The following is a 22,910-nucleotide window of genomic DNA, read 5'->3' as shown; positions in this document are numbered from 1 at the left end:
CCCCCCCCCCCCCCCCCCCCGCTCGCAGTGGGAAGGGCCCTAGCTCCCCTCTCACACCTCACTCACCCTTCCCCAGGAGCTCCTTGGACTGATTAGCATGGAGGTTCTTGGCCTTAATCAGCACCAGTAGGAGACGGTTGGCAGCCGGGAGGTAGCTGATGGAGAGAAGGACCTCTCCCGTTCCTGCAGACGGCTCCTGAAACAGAAGAGGGGATGCAGGAGGTGAGTCTCATTTAGGGATGCCTTCTGACCCCCTCACCATCGCTGAGGCAGGGACCACACTAACCTTGTATCCAACGGGCATCCTGGGAAGCATTTACCCATCAGCACTACTTTCTCCACCCTCGCAGAAGGGAGGAAGGTACAGAGGAGTTCTGTGTAACATGTGTTTCAATACAAGTTTTTTCATTTGCCACAAAACGTGATTTTCCAAATACTTTATATTCAAATCCAACATATAAAACAGATCAAAGAGATGCCATTCAGGATGTGGCAGGGCCAGAGGGCCTGGACCTCCTCTCACCTCCATCACCCCCGCCCCCGGCTCCTGGGGCGTCTGTATAGAGCCCTAGGTTTCTAGGGAACAGAGTTTGAGAACCACTGCATTGACTGATCAGGTCCCTGGGGCGGCGGGCTGCTGTAAGACATTACTCTGCTTGAAAAAATAATCCCTTCCAGGCCCTGCAGGGCTGAGAGAGTCAATAATGCGATGTAGTAATGCTGAGCAGGGCCTGTCTTGGTCAACACAATGGCCAACTGTGTCAACAAAAGGCCGGGCATGTGAGGGGAGGTACCACACCAGAGACACTGGCAGTAACTGATTTGCAGGAGGTGCTGATGCCTCCGGGAAGCATCCAGCATGTCCATCCCCCACCGGCAGCTTTACAGAGTGTCTCCACTGAAATTCCTACAAGAGTTTGCGTGGAATTTCAACAAATCCGTTGAGGGACGAAAACGAGTGAAAGAGACACCACAGGAGGCAGGTCACAGCCCAAGGGTAGTGCTAAGAGTATAGACTCTAGAATTGTCTGGTTTCAGTTCCAATCTTACCATTTACTAGCTGTGTGACCTTAGGCAAGTTATTTCTCTTTCCAAAACTTCCATTTCCTCATCTGTAAAATGGGAACAATAATATCTCCACCCAATGGGGTTGTGAAAATTAAATGAGTAATTATATAACGGCTTAGAACAGTGCCTGGCACACACGACAGCATCTGTCCCCTTGCTTTGACGATTACCATTAGTTATCAAGGAAGGACAATTACCACTTCTTGAGACGACTAAGTGGGAACATTGTTTCTGGGTGAATGGGAGACAGTCTGTGCTTAGGGAGTGAAGCTGGATGGAGTAGCTGGCCAGCCCTCTGCCGGGGTCACACCTTTCATCCAGGAAACATGTCTTCAATAGGACCAGAACAATTCAACTAGCCCTAAGTGGCTAGTCATGTGATGGAATGATTCTGGGAGATGCCAGGAATTTGGTAATGGCATTAAGGGTAGCAGCTAACATGACACACTCTGTGCTGGGTGCAATTACAGTATCTCTCCCCCAAGCCTTCATCTCCACAAAGCCATCCCCAGCACCTAGCACACAGCCGACACACAATACATATTTGTGAGAAGGAAGGGTGAGACATCCCATTTAATCTTGACAACAAGAGTAAGAAGAATACTGACCTGGTTCCCATTTTAAGCATAAGACCCTGATGCTCAGAGAGGGCACTTCACTGCCTGAGGTCATGTAGCCAGTAAGTAGCAAAACTGAGCCTTGTATGGGGGTCTGGTTTGATAGCAAAGCCCCAGCCCTAAACCCGTGGTCCTCCAGCATCCTCGGTGGACAGACCTCTCATTTCACAGTAAAGGAACTGAGTTCAGGCATGTGTACTGAGGGGTGGCAGCTGAGCTGGGATGGGCACCAGCCTCCTGATTCAAGATCACTTATTGGAGGTCCACGGTTGTTGGCCTGGGCTGTGGCCACAGGGTGACCAAGAGAGAGAAGCCTGGGCCCATCAGCCCGTGAAGGGCTCATCACCTCTGCGTAGGGAGCCGAGAGCCCCAGATGAGCCCAGCTGGCTGTGCCACAGCTGGAGAATTTTAACAGCATCTGCCCCCTCGGCTCTGCTGTTTAAAGTACCTGCTGACAAAAATAACCCGCTTTCTTTCTCCATCTTTTCTCTGTTTTTTCCCGCACCCACCACCCCTGCGTCTTTCTCTTGGGCTCTCAATGAATCATTCCAGCTGCCCTTGGAGTGGGTCACTCTGTGGTCCCTGGTGACGCACATGCCACTTTTGGCTGAGTGTCTTCCGGTGAGAACTGGGGCACCGCTGGCACCTCCTTTAACCCATTCTGACCAAGAGAAGAGAAACATGTGGGCTACAGCAACTGATGGCTCCACCCACTTTGTTCAAATCAGCCCGCACCCTCCAGCTAGTGGGGGCAAGGGGCTCCCTAGCCTGGCCTTGGGGCTCTCACACACCGAGAGCCCCATCTCAGACTTCTGATTCCACGCTGCCCCCTGAGATTTTGCTCACATTCGTGGCAAGCAGGTCAGCGGTCCAAGTGGATGTGCGAGTGTATTTGCGGAACAGTGACAGCTACGATGAGTGTAACGATTATTAGGATGGATGAGCCGTGAGGGCAGGTCTTTTGTCTTCATCACTGCTGTGTCCCCAGCTCCCGGCACTGTGCCTGGCACATGGTGGGAACCGGGCAAGGTATTTGTGGAATGAATGAATCACTTTTGTTCTTCTAGGGGAAAGGATGGAAACAGGTTAGGTGCCTGGGATTTCTGCCCAGATAGGCTGCATTTCTACCATTGTGAAACAGCACCAAAGTCTCCAAAGCCCTGGAGTGGAGCCCCTCCATCTCCTGAGGAAGCTGGATTACCAGCTGAACAAACCAAAGTGTCGGATTCCTCTTCCCCGGGGGTCCCAGGCTGTGATTCCACACAAGTCCCAAATCACACACTAATTAGAGAGTGTGCTCGGGAACAGCCTGGGTCCAGCTGAGAGTGGCTGTCAGTGTTTATCAATTTGCTGAGTCTGGGAAAGAGAGGAAGATATGGCGACGAAGATATCATAGCAAGAAGTGGAGCAGGTGGGGCGTGAAAGCGTACCCTCCCCTCCCTCGGGGTTCTTCAGGAAAGGCACCTGCTGACTGCTGTCTCGGGCATTGTCGGGCACTTACATCCCACAGCAACAGGAGGACGACCCGGGATTTCCAACTAGACTGACCTGGCCTCAAGGCCGAGCTTGCCAGGTCCCAGGTGGGCGACCCCACGCGGGTCACTGAGCTACTCTAAGCCTCATTTCTCTTGCCTGTAAATGCCATAGTCCTGGTGTCACTTCCACCTGGTTGATTAGGGACAGAACTTTGGTAAAGTTCTAAGCATAGCAACTGATAGATGGCAAAAGCTCAAAAATCAGTGTCTTTGTCAGTATTTTTATTACTCCAGCATGGGAGTCAGCAAACTTTTTCTGACCAGATAGTAACTATTGTAGGCTTTGTAGGCTATACAATCTCCAGATAAGGCACTGACCAGAAGGTTCCCTCTAGGCACCATCATGGCGGCAGAGACCCTTGGATGAGGCCTGGACCTGGGGGCCTAAATAGCCACTCACTGTCCTGCAGCCCTGACCTTACTTGACCCCCCTCCTCACTGTCCTGGCCTGTGGGGAATGATGGTTTGCTCTCCAAGGAACCTCTCTCTGAACAGCGAGGCATCTCAGCAGACGCTTGTTTCCCACTCGTGGCTTCTGCAGCAGCAGAGGGGTAGGGAGAACCATCCCAGGCTACAGCCAACACCCCCTAGCCCTGGTCACTCCTTCAAAGCCCAGCACAAGCACCACTGCACACCAGGCCTTTTAGAACTCCCCTTCTGAGCGCTTCAGTTAGGCCCCTCTTAGATGTCTCATGTCAGATATCATCATCATCATCATAGCCATCATCACCGTCATCATCATCTGTTCCAACTTCTCCCTCTGGCCTGTACTTTCTACAAGTAGAGGGGCTCTGCCCGGCACTCCTCTCCCCTGCACTGCCTGGCCCACACTAGGTGCATGGGGAGTATGAATGGTTTTAAATGGGGATGATATTGTTAGCGCCAGAGCCAATTCACTCACAATGCAATGTTTTCCATGATGGCGAGGCCAGGGGTGGGTGTGTGCATGGCAAGCTAGAAGCAAAACTAGACACCAGGAATCCCCAGTCCTGAGCTATCAGTCTGCTCCAGCCCTCCACCCTATTCAAGACTCCACCTTACTTTGATATCCCGCCTCCCTCTCCAGACCCCCGCCCCTAGCCTGGGAAGTTCTCCGAAGTTTGTTCCATATGATCACTGGCCCAGTCCTGCATCCCATGCGCCACTAACAGGTTTTACCTTTCCCGGGGAGAGGCAAGCCTACCTTAACTGAAGTCTTCAGCTCGCCCCACTGGGCGGCCCCCAGAGGCACCGACACCCCATCCAGGCCCAGGCGCAGCTCCCCGGCCACACTGTGGCGAGAGAAGCGGTCGCAGGTCCTCAGGGTCAGTGTCAGGGTCGCTGTGGGGAGCTCCCCCTCTGCCAGGGGCAGCACGAGGCCTTCCTCCCACGTGGTGTGCAGCTGCCGCTTCTTCAGGGCCGTCTGGGCCTCCACGGAGCCCACGGTGTTGGCCACGCTGCCCTGGATATAGCAGTCACAGCCTCCATCATGGTCACTGGTCACAGCTGCAGCCGGGGAGAAAGCAGCCAGATGTAGGGCTTGTTGAGGGCCAGGGGAAGGGAGAAGGAGGGCCCTGCTGTGAGCTGCAGAACCCGGCTTAGTCGTCATGACCTTGGGCGTCTGAAAGGCCCCGCCCGGGCTGACGACACTGGCTTGGTGGAATCGCCTTTCAGCAAGACATTTAGAAATCGGAGATCTTCCTCATGACTGAGATTTCCCCAAGGCGCCGGGGCCCACAAACTGCTGCTGATTTTCATTAGTCTTGCTGCTGATTCCATAATTCGTTTGCTCTCTACGTTAAATATTTACCACACAACTACCTGTGATATAAATCGCTTGGCCGCTACCTCATGACTGCTGTTTTGCATTCTGAACCTTGGTGTTTTTAAGGCTTCCCCGTGTGGAAATTTGCACCTGTGGAGCTTTTATGACTGGTTCCTCAGTGATAATTTGACAAGTGGTAGCTGGCGTTACCCAGGCAGAGAAGATGAAGAAGTGAGGCCATGTGTCCTAATAGAAAGAGCCCTGCACCGAGCTTCAAGGGAACTGGGCTTAGTCCTGGCTCTGGCACCAGTTAGTTGGAGTGATCTTAGACAAGTCACCTGACGTTGCTAGACTTCAGTTTCCGAACTGTAAAATGGGACTACTGTGAAGCCCAAATGTAAGAAAGTATGTGAAACACTAAAAAAAAAATCTTAAAAGAAGTAAAAACGAAAAACACTCCCTCAAAAAAATAAAATTAAGTACAAAAGTCCAATTTATCCTGTTCCCAGCTTCTAGCTTCCAGGAGCCACAGAGTAGTGCATTTTTAGCCCCAATTCCTTTGCAAAGTCTTAGCTTTGTTTGCTAATGGTAAAGTGAATTGTCAGGGTAGGGAAACCAGGGACATCCTGACCCTGTAGGAAAGACTACCTGGTTCTAGGGCTACAAAAGCTTTGCTGACCATTCAGAATACCCTCTGTGTCTAGCACAGGCCCTGTCCAATGTCAAAGGCATCTATGGCAGAGAAGACTAGCTGTTCACCAAAACCCATTCCCTTCTTTTAACTGGGCACCTGCTAGGCCATATTTCCCAGCGTCCTTTGCAGTCAGTGGTCATGTGACCAAGTTCCAGCCAATGGGAAGTGAGCAGGCGTGATGCATACCTTACGTAGGATGCAGCTTTTAAGGAACAGTTGTGCCCTCTCCCTGCTCTCCCCATCCTTCCACCTGCTAGATACAGATGACAAGGAGGCCTCAGTGGAAGGAGCCCAGTCCCTGAATCACTATTTGGAGGAAAGATGTCCACCAACCAGGAATCTCCACTTTGGACTGGTATACGAGAGAGAGGAAAAACCCGTGTGTCTGAGCATCACACACGTCAGGGTCTTGTTTGTTACACAGTGCTAATCTAGTACCCAGTGCTACCTCCAGCCACAGATGCTCTGGGGAGAGAAGCACACAGAAGGCCGTGAAAGTCAGCTAAGAACATACCTTCCAGGTGAGTCACAAATAGTTCAGCCTTTTGCCTGTCGTAGTCCAGACAGTAGTGAAGTTTGGGAGCTTGGTTCCATCTGGCAGCCTTCTCTGGGTTCCAAGTCTCCATGACACAGACATCCTCCACCACACCTGTTAGGAAGGTAAAGCCATTACTCCCACCCACGCTGGGGTCCTGTTTTCCAGATCATGCCTTTTCCATCTCTGCCACAAATCCAAACCCAAAGCTTCCTAACCAGGTGCAAAATCATGGTGGCTGCACCAGGGGACCACCTGTGGTCCCGGGCATTACCTTTCAAGGGACCATCACAGCCCAGTGGGCAAGACATGGGCTTTGGTGTCAGACATGAGCTGTTACATAATAGTTATGTGACCCTGGACAAGTTACTTGACTTCTCTGAACCTCAGTTTCCTCATCTTTACAATGGGAATGATAGCGGTTCCTTCTTCCTGGAGTTCCTGTGAGCATTAAATGAAATAAAGTGAGAAAAGTACTTAGCCCAGGGCCTGGCCCCTGGTGAGCTTTCAGCATGAGAAACTGTCACAGACTGTGTGGTCCTGATCATCCTGTTTCAAGCAAATCATTCCCCAGCCCATCTCCAGCTCCATCTCTCTCACAGAGTCCGATCCCTGCTCCCCAGGAGTTCATGGCTGGAAATAAATGTCAGAGAATTAGTCAGGCAGGAGTAGATACTGGAGGGCAAGGTTGGAGACAGTGGATTTGACTTTAGAGCACGTTCAGTAAATACTTGCTCAATGAATGAATTTAATTCAGAAGTTCTGAAAACTACAAATATTGCTCACTCTGCCCCTCACTTGGACAGGAGCCAAACCTCTGGAAGATTCTCATTAGTCAAAAGCATAATGAGAATGAAAGGATCCAGCAGCTGAGGAGACTCCACTTGTAGCAAATTGGAATTTAAATTTGTTTTGATTTTCAGGACTAATTTAAAGGGCAGAAATATAAAGGAGTATTTAATTTCCAGAATGGTTCATTATTGGGTCCCTGCAAGTAGTGAAGACTCTCCCTGGTGTGTCTAAGCAAGGAATGGGTTGACCAGGATGTGAGCGCAATGTGTAAAGCCAAACAAACACCCACCCAGGAACCGGCTGGCTTCCAAGGGCAGCACATGGACAGTGTCAGAGGGGGCTTGCCTGGCACCCAGAGCTCTCGGGTCTCAGACTGCTTCAGCCTTCAAAATCAAAACCAAACCGAGACCAAACCAAACCCAGCACCCCTGGGAAATGCAGAAGCAGATTCAGCTTCAAAAATCAGGACCCCGTATATGTATAACTGAGTCACTGTGCTGTACAGCAGGAAGTTACACAACATTGTAAATCAACTATACTCCAATAAAAAATAAAAAAAAAAAAAAAGAATCGGGACCCTGAGCTCTAAAAGGGGCTGATGAGAATCATTGATGGTGGGAGTAGACTGAGTCGCGCACATCATGGGGACAGTGTCCAATCTGGCGTCCTCTCCCTCTGCACACCCTGGCCTCTGGTCAGTATTTGCTGAACCAATCAGCTCTTAGATGTCAGTGGAATCAGAACTTGGTTGTTGCCTTCTGTGGTGGGGAAAGGAATGAGGAGCCAGAAAGAGAAAACAAATGGATGTGTTGTGAATTCTTCAAAGTTTCAGACTCTGAAGTGCTCTGCCGCTGTCCTTGGTGGAGAGTGTCCAAGCCTGGCTTCATCCCAGCCTCGAGAAGTCTGGGGCTCCCAAGAAAGGGGATCCCTCCTGTGATTCTGCTTCTGATTCTGATTACCACTCCGAGGGTCCTCATGCAAATTTTTCCCCACCCTCCAAGCTTAAGCTCTCAAGGCCTCAATGGGTTTATTTTAATTTAAAATGTGAGCTGGCAAACCTGGAGGCTAAAAGCCAACCAGGATTCGTTCCTGCCACCAGCACTACCTGTACTTGTTCTTGAAGAAATGCCAGCATAATCACTGTGGTTCTGGGCTGGGTTGGTGGGGGGGGCACCTGTTCACTGGCCAGCGTGGTGCTGGACCCAGGCCAGGAAGATGCCTTAGGAGCCAGTTACGCTGCTTCTGTTTGCAGCATCTCCCTCTCCAACCACACAAAACAAAACCCCAAACCATGTAACAATCCATTCTCCCGGCTGGATGTTTTTGTCTCCTTATAAAAGTCTGCATGCTCCCTTGGGTTAGGCACTGTCTCTGCCTCCACATCTGCCCCAGTGTCCAGCATAGCGCTGTACACAGAAGAAAGGTGTCACACATCTGCCCCAGTGTCCAGCATAGCGCTGTACACAGAAGGGTGTCACACATCTGCCCCAGTGTCCAGCATAGCGCTGTACACAGAAAGGTGTCACATGCTTGATGTTGGTGGTGATGAGAAGGAGAATAGAAACAATAATAATGATGATGTTTTGATTACATCCTTGGGCCAGGCTCTGAGTTAAACACTTTCTATGCATTATTATGTTCACACTTTACAACAACCCTACTGGGCAGGTGATAGTATGATCCCATTTTATATATGAGGAAATCGAGGCTCCCAAAAGATTAGCAACGTGACCAGGGTCACACAATGGGTATATAAAAGGGGAGAGATTAAACCCTTGACTCTGAAGCCCGTAGTTTGACCGCAGCTCTTTATCCGCTCTCTATAGTGGTGCCCACGTCTTCAAAGGGACTCTCCGTTTCCCCGTGGAAAGTTGGAGGCCTTGGGGAGACGCAGTGTGGGAACATGCAGGGAATAAAGGGCTAAAGGGCTGTAATTCCAAGGTGCTGTGCCCACTGCTTGCCCAGTGTCCAATGCCACAGACACTGGGGCTGGCCATGCCCACCATCTACAGAGATGCTTTCACCCCTCGCTGAGTACTGCCCACGGAAGAGTGAGGGGCAGAGATCCCTACCATTCTGAGGAAGGACGAACAGCTCCTCTGTGACCTGCCTCTTGAGGCGGCTGTCATTCGGGGCCTGGGGGCTGGCAGGTGCAGTGGGCTCCGTTGTGGTCCTCAGCGTGTAGTCAGCGTAGTTGATGACCTCGGGGGCCGTCACAGCCGGCCTGGGGCCGTAGATATCTGGGAACTTGAGGAGGGCTCGCGGCTGAACGGGCTCTGTGGACTTTTTGACGTTGAACTGCACACACAAATCACTCTGATTAGTCCACGAGAGGATCTCCTGCCTGTTCCCACCCCCAGAAATGACAGTAGATGACCTGAGCTTTCAGGGGAGGCAGAGGGAGGGCTGTGGCTCCTTTCTGCTCCGAGGACGATGACTTTGGGAAGGCAAAATGTCACCTCCAAGTGCAGCAGAATCCCCAACATCATGAATCACGCCAGGCCCCGCTGAGATGTCAGCCCTGCTCGTCCAGACCCCGTGCATCCATCCCCCGTGCACCCTATAGCTGTGCCCCAGGCCTATCACGGTGGCCTTCCCTCCACTGCTCTCATCTGGGCCACCTGCCTCTTTGTTTTCTCTCCTCCTAGACTTTCTCTCTTATTCCTCCTCCCCCTCCCCTTCTCCACCCAATGGCTCAGAAATGTCTGTGGCCCCACAGACATTTGCAAGACATCCGAACTCCTTGCAGTGACCTATAAGTGCTTGCCCAGCCTGGCCTGGCTCATTGCCCAGCCTTCTGACATTGCCCCCAAACCCCTTTCCAGCCACTGAGCAACCTGCTTCTCAAACAGGCTGAACTCTTTCTGGGTTTGGCTTCTGGCCCCCAACTCCTCCCCGCAAACCACTCACCCCCACCTCCACCAGCTCTAAATTAAGTCCCTCCTCCAAGCCTGTCCCTCCTTATCACCACATCCAGCTTTGCTTTACAGCATCTCTCTCACCCTGTATTGTTTTCACCATAGCCTGGCCTGTTTGTGGTCAGTCTCTCCCACTGGTATGTGAGCTCCACAAGCACAGGGATTATGTCTTGTCTTGTTCCCGCAGTGTCGGCTCACAGGGAGCACACAATACATACTTGTGGCTAGGGCTGCCATGTTCAGTTGTATGCTCTGTGCACTGCACAAAGATGTCTGGATGCAGAGCAAGTGGGGGCTGAAATGCAATTTGTGCACCCCTTGACCAGCTATGTGCCCTGGGGTAAGGCTGAGTCCACCTGGAGGAAAGCACATCTTTTCTTTACACAAAGACCCACCTGCTTGTCAAGTCTTAAGTGAGCAAGGCTACCTCATACAGGAGTGGAATCTCCTATCTTTGCCTCCACCGGGGACTGAGATTTCTCCTACTTGAGGGATTCAAAGTTATTTAACAGGCAGCAATACTGAGGACCCGTCCAGTCCCCAGGAAATTGAGGGTGGACGACCAGATCTAGAGCTTGAGTTGCTGGCACACTGGGTGGGCAGCCCACAAAACGGCCCTCAGCTTGAGGCAGGTAACAACCCACAGCAGAGCCCCCAAGGAGCTGCCTGCCCTCCATGCTGTCCTCCTGCCCCTCCAGCTCTGCGGCTGTCGGAGGGGCTGGCCAGGCGTCAAGGCTGCTCTACCCAGTGGCAGGAGTGACTGAGAGGCTGGGAAGAGTGTGCAGACCTGGAGGGGGCGGTGGTTACACTGTTTCAAAGTTCAGGTTTAGCCTGTTTGCGCTCTGTACATTTCACTGCCCCAGGACAACTCCTGGACATTCTTCCCTGGTTGAGACTCTGTCCCCAACCGTTCCTGAAGGAGGCTGGAACTTGATGACGGGAGCATTCCTAACTATCTTCATTGACCGGACAATGGACGGAGAGTCCATGAGAAGGTGCGAAAGGGGTGAGAAGCACAAGCCAGCCTCTCCTGAGCACCCACTTCCTGCGGGCACCCTGAGGGCTGCAGCCCCTGCATTGCCTCAGGTATCCTTCAGAGAACTCCCTAAGGGGCTTAGAGAGGATAAAACCCTTCCTTCCGTGCTTGGAAACACTGCCCAGTAGGCTATAACGCAGCCCAAGCTAGGACACCTCTATCCTGATCTCTGCTGAGTGCATCTGGCATGCATGAGCTCGAAAAGCACTTCCGACTTCAATGGACCAAGGTTGCCCTGGACCAGGCAGTGCGGGCAGTGACAAGATGAAGCCTAGACCAGCCTGGCCCCAAAGCCCACTGCCCCAGTGGCCCCCAACCTTTCTTCTGCCTTCAAGCCTTTGCCAGACAGCATCCACCCTTCAGAAACGCTTGTCATTATTACGCATTTCGGCTAGGCACCCTGGGAGGAGCTGTATGATTTGTAAAGTCAGGCCCCCTTTGCACCTCCACCACATTGAGAGTGTCACTGGGCATCCAGGGGCCTGGCTTCTAGTACTGACCCAGCTGTCTGAGCTTGAGTAACTTTTGGCAGGTCATTTCACCTCTGAGTTATCACTCAAGAGACGACGTGATTTCAAGGCTTGTTTCACTCCCACAAGCCGAGCTACGAAGAGGTGGGAGACGCTGTTCTTTATTTGCCGGTACAGATGAGTTGGGGAGACAATCACAAACAGGAGAGTAAATAAGAGTGTATTTGGGGCTTCCCTGGTGGCACAGTGGTTGAGAGTCCGCCTGCCGATGCAGGGGACACAGGTTCGTGCCCTGGTCCGGGAAGATCCCACATGCCGCGGAGCGGCTGGGCCCGTGAGCCATGGCCGCTGAGCCTGAGCGTCCGGAGCCTGTGCTCCGCAACGGGAGAGGCCACGACAGTGAGAGGCCCGTGTATTGCAAAAAAAAAAAAAAAAGAGTATATTTGACAGTTTGGGACTGCGGTACAGAAACAGGTGGCAGACAGCCTGTGTAAATAACAGGTGGGAGAGAGCAGAGGACACCTGCAGGGGGCAGGCAGAGGAGTCCTGGAGGTCAGGGAGGAGCCAAGGTGTGAGCTAGACCTTGAAGGACAGGGGATCTGGAAGGCAGAGGAAGGCTGGACCCCGGAAGGAGACACACGGAGCAATGGCCGATGTCCCCATGTCTTTTTTTTTTTTTTTTTAACATCTTTATTGGGGTATAATTGCTTTACAATGGTGTGTTAGTTTCTGCTTTATAACAGAGTGAATCAGTTACACATATACATATGTTCCCATATCTCTTCCCTCTTTGTCTCCCTCCCTCCCACCCTCCCTATCCCCATGTCTTTTTGTCCTCCACAAAGTGGTGCCTGCCTCTAATATTTCATCTGAGTTATGCTAATTATACTATTTCACAATAAAGAAACAGAGAATGGAGGAAGTTGAAGGTCACACAACTGATGATCCAATTTGTGTCATTTCCACTGCCTTGCAGCTGTTTTTCCAAAAAATAAGTCCTTGTTTGTTTTGGATGCTGGATTCTAAGTGGCAACTGCAGCATCACGGGGTTCGGGCTGCTAAGACTCCCTCTTGTGTGGCAGCTTCCCACAGCTCCCCGCAGGCCACTGGACCACATCCTCTTCTCAGAGTCACCCTGTTTTGTCACTTGTTGCGGCCAGAACTGAGGCTCTTGGGCTGGTCTAGGGAACACTTTTACATTTACATTCGGTTTCATCTCAGTTCAATCATTTTAGAAAAGGGCTGTGTTGATTAATTCCCAGTTAGATCAAATTTGGCTGACTTTGCATTTTTAACAGGGAAATAATCACTGGGCTCAGTTTTGAGTGAAGTCCAGTCTGTGTCACCTCAAGTCTCTGCAGAGCCTGAGTTCGAATTCCTCCCTACACAGTGGGTCTCACTTTGTGTGCCCCTGAGAACCTCAGGAGCCTGCAACGGGCTAGGCTTTTCTTGGATATCCGTCAATATCCATTCCCTGCTCCCTCTACCTTCCCTCCAGGTCACCAGGCTTTCTGGGTCCCTCCCCAGCTCCGGGGCAAGGGTGGGGAGGGGGGTTCTCTTTGGTCTGATTCTATTCGTTCTTGGCATCATCTTGGGAACTGTTTCTGCCCTGGGGAAGCCACCCCAGACAGAATGAAAGGACTTGCTTTGCACAGCACCAGAAGAGATTCTCTCCCCTGCTGAATAGGAGTTATGTGGCCCTGCCTCGCAACAGCAAGGTGAGCCAGTCTTAGAACAGAGCTGACAAGGTGGACACAGAGTAGAGAGGCAGAAGGAAGCTATGTCTTTGATGACAGTGTCATTAAACCACCGACTCAACTGAGCCTGAAAGCTGTCCTACCTTTGTACTTCTGGTTACATGAATAATGTTGTTCTTACTGTTGAAGCCCGTTTGGATTGGGGTCTTTGTGAATTGCAGCGAAAAGCATCCTGAACTGATGCAATGCATTTTTTTTTTTTTTTTTTGCTACTATGCTACAATGCTAGTCAGTCTGTCTGGTTTGTTGAATTTAGTTTAGGAGGTAAAAACAAATCATGTAGAATGAAAAGCTTATTGCTAGCTGCATGATTTCAGAGAAGCCAAGCTGCTGAATTAAGGTTTTTAGCTTGTGTCTTTTCAAATTTTTCTAGAACTGCTTATCTCAATTATTTGACTATTGTGTAACTTTAGATTTTGATCAAGTCTGAAAAACAATGAAAGAAGAAACATGAGGTTTTAAGTGTATATACTATGGACAAATTCTAGACATAAAATTAATGTGCAGGGCAAATGGGTAGCTGAGCAAAAATGATTAATTGCTCATTAAAGTTTACATTGGTTTTAAAGTGTGTCAAGGGCATATAGTTCTGAAGGCTATCAGAGGAGACTAAGAGTGTGAGAAAAATAAGCAGTGGCCATGAGGTCATTCTTTTGTTCTGTTCTGTGAACTTAATAGCATGAGAACCATTGCATAATGACTGACACGATAATACAGATCAAAAATGAACAATGTAGCAATGCAAATTAAGAGGCTGGTATTGGTTTGACTTGGATAGGAATAATGAATAAGCAAGGTTAGGTCATGTGAGAATTTTTCTTTTATTTAAGAGCTCTAATAAGAGTTTTAAACAGAAATTAGGGACTTCTCTGGTGGTTCAGTGGTAAAGAATCCACCTTCCAATGCAGCTAAGCCCACGCACCACAACTACTGAGCTCACGCACCTCAACAAGAGAACCTGCGTGCTGCAAACTACAGCGCCCATGTGCCCTGGAGTCCTTGCACCACAACTAGAGAGAGAAAACCTGCACTCCACTCCACAACTGGAGAGAATTCTGTGTGATGCAATGAAGATCCCGCGTGCTGCAACTAAGACCCGATGCAGCCAAAAAAAAAAAAGAAGTTAAATTGTAGTTTGTATTTTAAAGATGTCAGTACCTTTTTCATTTAAATGTTCATGGAGACAAAGATAACACATACAAATCATTCTGAGAACTAAGGTATGTATCAACAATTGGAAAGGGACCCACCCAGAGGAGTTTGCATGAACCACCAGAAGTTGATAAAACTGGATTGAGAAATACAATTATAACCTATGTATTGATTCCTGGTGGGAGGAAGTGGGGATTGAGGAGAAGAGGAAATCAGTATAAAATACAGTTTTACTCCTTCCAACTTAAGTTGGAGACTTTGGTTTAAAACAACCTGAATAACTACAGATTTACCCATGGATATGCTTTCTTTACAGCTAGGGCCAGGGCCACATGCCACCCTCCTCTATCCCTCATCAATATCTCTCCTTTTGCCTCCATTCAAAGAAACAAACTCTCAGGGTATAATATAGCAGGTAGAAAAAGGAAAAGACTAATAGTGTATTGTATCAATATTTCTTCATGTGTTTTTTCACTTATATTCAGTGATGTATGCACAGAGACAAGCATAATATTGAGGTAAATATTACGCGGGCCTCTCACTGCTGTGGCCTCTCCCGTTGCAGAGCACAGGCTCCGGACCCGCAGGCTCAGTGGCCATGGCTCACGGGCCCAGCCGCTCCGCGGCATATGGGATCTTCACGGACCGGGGAACGAACCCGTGTCCCCTGCATCGGCAGGCGGACTCTCAACCACTGCACCACCAGGGAAGCCCTGCAATGCATTTTTTATCGAACATCACAGGAGATCATGACCTTGGTGTAGAGAAACTCTACCTAGGCTCAAACATCTCCCTGAGACCCTCTGCATCCAGCCAAAGGCATCCTCTTTTACTGTTTATCCTTGTCCTGCCTTGGTAAGATCCTGTACGGCAATGGCTGCCTTTAGTGGAGAATGATTTACAGCCCTTGACCAGGCGAGAAGCAGAGTCTGCTGACCACTACATGAACCTCTCCAAGTAGTGAAAGCAGCAGCTGATTACCTATCTCGTTCCCTTGTACAATCTTATTTGTTGCGTTTCAAAACCCTGGTTCCACCACATCTTTCAAATGCATCTATGTTTCCACTTAAATAGCTTAAACTTCAATGCCCAAGAAGCAGAAAAGAGGTTTGGGACTTGAGGGAGGGAGCCTGGGAAGGGATTATGGTTGGAGCAGATGAATGCTTGGGAGGAAGGAGGTGCTCAGCAGGGCAAAGCCCATGGGAGGACCTGAGTTCAAGCCTTACACCGCCAATGTAGGAGCGGTGAGACTTCAAAGTGGGATTCTCTTTCTAAATGCCCCTTGAACCCAGAAAAGAAGGTCTGGAAATAGAGATGCAGGATGAATCAGGGAAGGTTTCCAGTGGAGGCAAGCGTTCAACGATTAGGGAATGCCCAGCTGTGCTTGGCATTGCAGGTACAGAGATGCAAGAGACACCCTCATTGGAGCATCAGCCCCTTCTGATTCGTATCCTTGGCTTCTCCCTCCTCACCTGTCTCCGGGGCCATGAGCCACTTGCTTCTCCCCACGTGGCCAGCTCTGCGTGGACACCGACCAGCTTCACATAGGCACAGCCCCAAAGTGTCTTATGTCACACCCGTGCCACACTCCTCTTGCACCTGCCCTGGGCTCCTCTGTGGCTGCTGAGGTGTGAGACACCCAGGGGCACTCTGGGTCCACTCAAGGGCAACCCGGATGTGTCAAGGGTTAAAACTCTGTGGGGGGAATTCGACCACTGTGGGCTCCTCCCTCTTCTTTGCTATTCCTCCCAAACAGTTCAGTGACGTTTCAGACGATGACACCTCGAGATCCAGAGGTCGTCCTTGACACCAGCTGGTGGCCGGTTCAGTAACGCTCCCTGTGCATGCCGCCCCCCGCCTCCCTCCCGCATCCCTGGATGGCACTTGCTGATGAAGAAAAGCCCGGAGGCCTCTGGCAGGCTCAGCTTTTCTGTCATCCAGGCTAAGACAGATGGTATGGGTGGGGAGGGACAAACCTTCATTTAATGAACAAGTATCTATTGATGCCCTGCGACAGGCCAGGTCCTACGCTAAGTGTTAGGACCATCGAAGTGAACAGGACAGATGCTGTTCTTTTTTATGGGGCTTATGTTGATAAAAAGGAAATTAATTATGTAGTTAATGATCTGTAAACAAATGTTTAACCTTACTAGAGATGTTAGGTGACCCCTTTTGTGACATGATTAATTTTTTCACCTAAAGACTGTTTATTAATTCGGGTTTTCACTCTGGGGCATCCATATTAAAGCATCACAGCAACCAGAAGTTACGGGTGGGGGAAACAGTCCCAACTGCAAGTGGAAACAGATGGCTTTGCCCTTTATACTTGAACTTTAAAGAAAGAGATGGCAGAGTAAGAGAGAGGTAGTTGAACATAGAGTTTTCAGATGAGGCCAAACACGGGCCATTGTGGCTGGGGTCTGAGGCTCAGCACAGCAAAGTCCCCCTCAGAGGGGATTTGGGTCAGAGGACAGGGACCTGACAGCCTCTGTTACTCTGGGCTCTGATACTGGTAATTATGCATACTAACATGCATACAAGAGTTTGAAATACAGCCTTGAGGTCAGAGTTCATGCTCTAAAACAAGACAGCTTGGTTGGAGTCCAGGCTCTGCCAGCTACTCGCTGTGTGATCTTGGGTCTGATTAATAAACCTCTCTGTGCCCCCGGTTTCTTCAACTATAAAAGGGAGTGTTAATAATAGTGCCTATCTCCTGAGGTTGGATTGAGGAGTAGAAAAGACAACTGGGTGTAAGCTCTTAGCACAGAGCCTGGCATGGCAAGCCCTTGGCGAATGTTGGAAATACTTATTTGACCCTGGAGTCTATGTAAAGTTTTTGATTTATGCATTGCGGCCAGTATCTATATTCTTTTTCATATTGTTTAGCACAAAAGAATATATATATTCTTTTTCATATTTTTCCCATTATGGTTTATTACAGGATATTGAATATAGTTCCCTGTGCTATACAGTAGAACCGTGTTGTTTATCTATTTTATATACAGTAGTTTGTATCTGCTAATTCCCAACTCCTAATTTATCTCTCCCCCAACCCCCTTTCCCCTTTGGTAACCATAAATTTGTTTTCTATGTCTGTGAGCCTGTTTCTGTTTTGTTAAAAAGTTCATTTGTATCATATTTTAGATTCCACATATACGTGATATCATATGGTATTTGTCTTTCTCTTTCTGACTTCACTTAGTATGATCATCTCTAGGTCCATCCATGTTGCAGCAAATGGCAGGATTTCATTCTTTTTTATGGCTGAGTAATATTCCATTGTATATATGCACCACATCTTCTTTATCCATTCATCTGTTGATGGACATTTAGGTTGCTTCCATGCCTTAGCCATTGTAAATAACAACTGATAGTTTCTTAAAAGTTAAACATATATCTACCCTATCTTAGGTATTTTTCCAAAGAAGATGAAAATATATGTTGACAAAAAGGCTTATACATGAATACTGATAGTAACTTTAGTCATACTAGCCAAAAACAGGAAGCAGCCCAAGTGTCCATCAACAGGAGAATGGGTAGGTACACTGTGGCATATTCTGACAATGGTATACTCTTTAACAGTAAAGAGAGGAATTGTGAATATACTCAACAACAGGGAAAAATTAAAAAAAACATGGTAAACAAAAGAAGGCATAATAATACATAAGCATCTATACTGAGTGATTCCATTTATATCAGTGTTTCTGAACTCAGGGGATATTTGCAATGTCTGGAGACATTCTTGGTTGGCACGGCTGGAGGTGGAGGCTGCTATCAGGTAGAGGCCAGAATGCTGCTAGCCATCATCCTACAACACACAGGACCGCTCCCCACAACAAAGAATTATCTCACCCCAATGTAAATAGCGCCATGATTGAGAAACCCTGATGTAACTGAAGTTCTAGGACAGGTGAAACTAGTGAATGGTGAGAGAACTCAGAGCCGTGGTTCTGATTGCTACTGGGGAGAACTGAGTGGTAAGAGGCATGGGAGAAGCGTGGGTTAGAGCCTAGAGGACAGATTTGTCAAAATTGATCAAACTAGTGACTTGGGATGTGTGCATTTCACTATATGACAACAGTACCTCAATAAAATTTAGATAGAGATACACACACACACACACACACACACACACGTGCCTCTTGCACACCTGCTGAATTAGGCTTTCTGGGATGGGCATAAGAATCTGAATGTTGAGTGAGTGTCCCAAGTGATTCCTACACATGGCCAGCCCAGAACCTGTCTGTGGACCTGTAGTTAGGATCCACTGGTCTCTGGGTCAGTGTTTCTCAAACTTTCCTTCCAAAGCAGCACCAGAGGCAGACGAAGGTAACACGTACTCCAGAGAATGGGAAGTCTTCTGGAGTAATTGGGATTCTTTCTTGAAATCTCCAGTTCTGTCTTAAAGTTCATGTGACTTTTTGTATTTGACTCCATATGATTGTTTTAGTATTAAAATGTTTTTTTTGTTTTTTTTGTTTTTTTGTTTTTTTGCGGTACGTGGGCCTCTCACTGTCGTGGCCTCTCCCGTTGCGGAGCACAGGCTCCGGACGCTCAGGCTCAGCGGCCATGGCTCACGGGGCCCAGCTGCTCCGCGGCATGTGGGATCTTCCCGGACCGGGGCACGAACCCACGTCCCCTGCATCGGCAGGCGGACTCTCAACCACTGCGCCACCAGGGAAGCCCTAAAATGTTTTAAATTACCATCAGGACAGAAAAGTTTCGCTTATTTATTTTGCGACTTGGGATATTTCGCAGGACACTGGCTAGTACCACATTCCCTCTGTTCCCCAACACATACACACACACACACACACGCGCGCGCGCGCGCGCGCGTACCCCAGTGGAGAAGCAGGACTCTTTCTTCCTATGTTGGACAACATACAATAAATCAAGCTAGAAGTTAACTGAGAAAAACAGTCATTTTGCTTCCAGGGAAGGACCAACTCCTAGAGTCTGTGTGAACAACCATCTGTCTAAATTTTCATTCCAACTGTATAGATAACTCCTCTAAAGAGAATTTGAAGTGCAGCTATCGAAGCTCTTAACAACCCAAAGCCTTGATCCTCTCTGCCCATTCCCTCTGTGGCGCATCCTTGCACGCACCTACAACTGACTGAACCTTCTTGGCTAGCAGGACACTTGTTCATGACCTTGTATTAGTCAGGGAAGACCACCTGCTATGTAACAAACAACCCCCAACTTCGGCGGCTGAACACAATAAAAGCTGATTTCTCTCAGTCTTAAAGGGTCTGCTGGCTATTCTCCAAACTCAGAGTCCTCCCAGCCTCTTCCATCTTGTGGTTCTGCCCACCTGTGCCCGGTACCGTTCCAATATGAGCTCACTGAATCCTCATAATAACCCTCTCAGGAAGTGCTGCTATGATCAATCCCATTTTACAGGTCAGGATGCACAGCCAGCTAGTGAGTAGTAGAGGCAAGGTTCAAACCCAGGCTGGCTCTCTCCAGAGTCCTCTGTTTACCCGCTCTGTCATGCATCCAGCCCTTTCCCACCTCCTCATATTTGTAGTCATCCTTTACTGTTCACCCATGATTTGTGCCCCTTAGACTGTTGCTTGGGCCACTGCCTGGCCCCGCCACCCCTTACTCTGCCCCTGCATGTGCCCTTTAGTCAGAGGAACAGAGTTGAAGTGCTGGTTCCACACTTTGACGTAGAGAAATTTCACTTGGGAGAATGTAAAAATCAGATTCCCAAGTGCCTCCCCTGCCTTGACTCAGAGGTCTTAGGTGGATCCTAAAGAATCTGTGTGTCTAAGAAGCTGCCTAGGGTGACTGTGACACAGGTGGTCCCTGAGGCTCACGTGGGAACGCCCTGGTTTGGGGGAGGTCCTAGAATGCCAGGCAGGGTAGATGGAGAAACGTCCTCTTGTGTGGTGAGCTGCTCACAGGCACGACCTCCTTCTGTCACGTCCTCTCAGCTCCCCACAAACAGTTCAATGATGATTGATGGAATCAATGCGTGGAAGACTGGTGAAGGAGGGTGGGTGGTGGGGGATTAGTATAATAATAATCACTATGATGGAGACCAGCGGAACACGAGACAGAGTGCGCAGAAGCACATCAAACTTTGCCCGGGGAAGGGACAGGGTGGGGTGGGGTGTATAATGGGAGGAGAATTTCATAACGATTCAGAGACTCTGACTTTTGGTTGCTGCCCCCCAGCCCCGCCCCGAAGCCCGGGCAGCAGTTTGACAGTTGCAGAAGTGGGGGAAGGGCTTTCTGGGTCAAAGCAACCGCATGAAAGTCTGCAGTGTGTTCAGAGAACAGCGGGTACCACCAAAGCTTAAAGCCCTACGAGAAAAGGAGGGGCAATGAGCGTTGCCATTATGCCCATTCTTCTGGAAGACACAGAATTCAAACGCAGATTTTAAAAACAATAATTCCACAGGGCTGGAAACCACACAATGGCAAGGTCCCACCCAGAGAATCTTGTAGGTGGTGCTGCATTGACTCCATCGGTTACATCACGAAGCCTGAAAGGGCAAAATATGGCCACCATCTCTCTACCACTTCCTCTGCACCAGACGCTCTGCAAAGCGCAACAGACTTGACTGCATTTGACCCTCACACAGCCCTAGAGATAAGTGCCTACTGTTTTCTCTTTTCTATACCCTAGTGTTAATAAATAAAAATAACTTAATTCCTTTCTCTACAGAGGAGGAAGTTGAGACTCAGAGACATTGAAACTTGTCCAGGATCCCACAGCTAATGTATGAGAGCTCTAGGCTTGGACCACGAGTCCACCACGAAGCCAGTGCTGCTAAATGACATTTCACAACATGGTTCCCTGCGGACTATGTCTCTGGATACCAACCGTAAACTGGTAAAAATGGAAACGTCCAGATCATTGCATTTGATGTGCTGTCACATCTCACATCATTAGATTGATGATCCCATGCCCCTCCCCACCTGGTTGTGGTGTAATGACCTGCCTGGGTGTTTGGGCATCAGCTTTGTTCCTGCTCTCAGTTCTGAATCTGGGTTTGACATCCCTTTTGCAGAAAATGTGTTTCACTTGTTACCTGAGCTACGACAAGGTCAAGACTATGTTATAACCTAATCAACACTCGTCAGAAGCGTTGTTTCAAAGCTAGGTTATTTTAAAGGGGCACAGAAAACTCCCCTAGTCAGTAAACTGGGGCTCAAACCCAGCCTTCCCTCCACATCTATTCCATCCTTATCCTCCCATCTCCAGCTATCATAGTATGGCTGTTGACAGTGGGTTTCATCTCTGAGCCAAGTCCCTCAGCCAGCCTTTAACTTTTAAAATTCTGCTGCCCCCTCCACTGTATTGGTTCACTAGAGACTTAAAAGTCTTTCTTTAAACTTAGTCCATGTGTAGGAGGGGGATCTCAGCCCTGTATCATCATTAATTTGGATAAGATTGGAACACACATGCTTACTTGGTATTGGTCTCGTTGTCTTAAGCAACAGTGTCCATTTGGATACTTTAGATTTTTTTTCCCTCAGTTTCTGATTTATGGGAGCCATGTTTTTAATGTAAGACAGGCAGTTTGTAGTATTTTTTGACTCATTTAAAAAATTGATTAGAGCACATTCAGGGTTTTTCTTATAACAATACCTCTTTCACACATTTGTGTTCTAATACGCTTTTCTGAGTGGGAGAGAAAGGAGATGAATTCTGTAGAACCCGTCAAGTATGTGAATAGCACCCATCAAACGTGATTCAGCTCAGAAAAAACGTGCAGAAAACCACTAATTGAAGACTTCCTTCCACTCATGTGTAGACCTTTGGAAAGCACATTAATTTCTAACCAGTGGTATAAAAAACTGCCAAGTTGTAAAACGAGGCTTCAAAACAGGACAGTGATTGTTTAACTAGATTCTCCTTATATTTTGGTTTTAAGCCAAAACCCTCCAATTAACCAACCTTCAGACTTCTGCCCAAACAGAAATCAGTACACACTTGTTGCCTGCTAACTATGTAGTCAACCCCCCTACGTACCACGGAATAATTCTCTGCCCTTGGGAAGTTTACCATCCAATGGTAGAGGTGAGATATTCCATAAATGGAAATATGAGGCTCTGATGCTACAACTCTTCTATCCTCTGCCCATGGCGGACATGACTAATCGATCAAAGTGTTCTTTCCTGCTGTGATCAGACACAGCTTGTTCAGCTCAGGGATCCAGGAAGCCACTACCAATTAATAAGAATTGATATGCAAGATGAAAGCTATTTGCTCCTCCTGATGCATACTTTACAAAAGGGAAATAAGTAAAGAAGGTAGAATTAAAAGGCCAAAGGTCTGGACTCTGTGCTACAGAAGGCCTAAAGAGGAGTTCCTCAAAGTCAGTGAGATCAGAGAAGGCTTCCTGGAGGAGCAGCTTCAGCCCAACATTCAAGGATAACTATGGAGAGGAGAGGCAGAGGTATCTCAAATGGAGAGAAAGGCAGCAGCCTGGGTACAGAGGGGAGCATGCTCAGCAAACCAGCTGAAGAGAAAAGTTGGGGCTGAGGGATGAATTTGCAAAGGAATGGTGAGGCCAGGCTGTGAAGGGCCTCCAATGCTGAAGACTTCTCCCAGGTAGTAGAGTTGACAATGCTTAG

General features: G+C 48.7%; 1 protein-coding gene across 1 annotated transcript in view; it reads right to left on the bottom strand.

The window, feature by feature from the left end:
* The window catches only part of SYT13 (synaptotagmin 13), a 41,525-nt gene that overhangs the window by 3,172 nt on the left and 15,443 nt on the right, over nt 1-22,910 (bottom strand). Inside the window, exons 2-5 of the mRNA XM_007455800.1 lie at nt 9,058-9,283; nt 6,173-6,307; nt 4,404-4,705; nt 67-196 (exon numbers count right to left, since the gene is read on the bottom strand). Of these exons, the coding sequence (XP_007455862.1) occupies nt 67-196; nt 4,404-4,705; nt 6,173-6,307; nt 9,058-9,283 (793 nt within the window). The remainder of the gene's footprint in view (nt 1-66; nt 197-4,403; nt 4,706-6,172; nt 6,308-9,057; nt 9,284-22,910) is intronic.

This window comes from Lipotes vexillifer, unplaced genomic scaffold, assembly GCF_000442215.2.
Source record: "Lipotes vexillifer unplaced genomic scaffold, Lipotes_vexillifer_v1.1 scaffold977, whole genome shotgun sequence".
NCBI lineage: Eukaryota > Metazoa > Chordata > Mammalia > Artiodactyla > Lipotidae > Lipotes > Lipotes vexillifer.
This window is presented reverse-complemented; position numbering and strand designations above follow the sequence as displayed.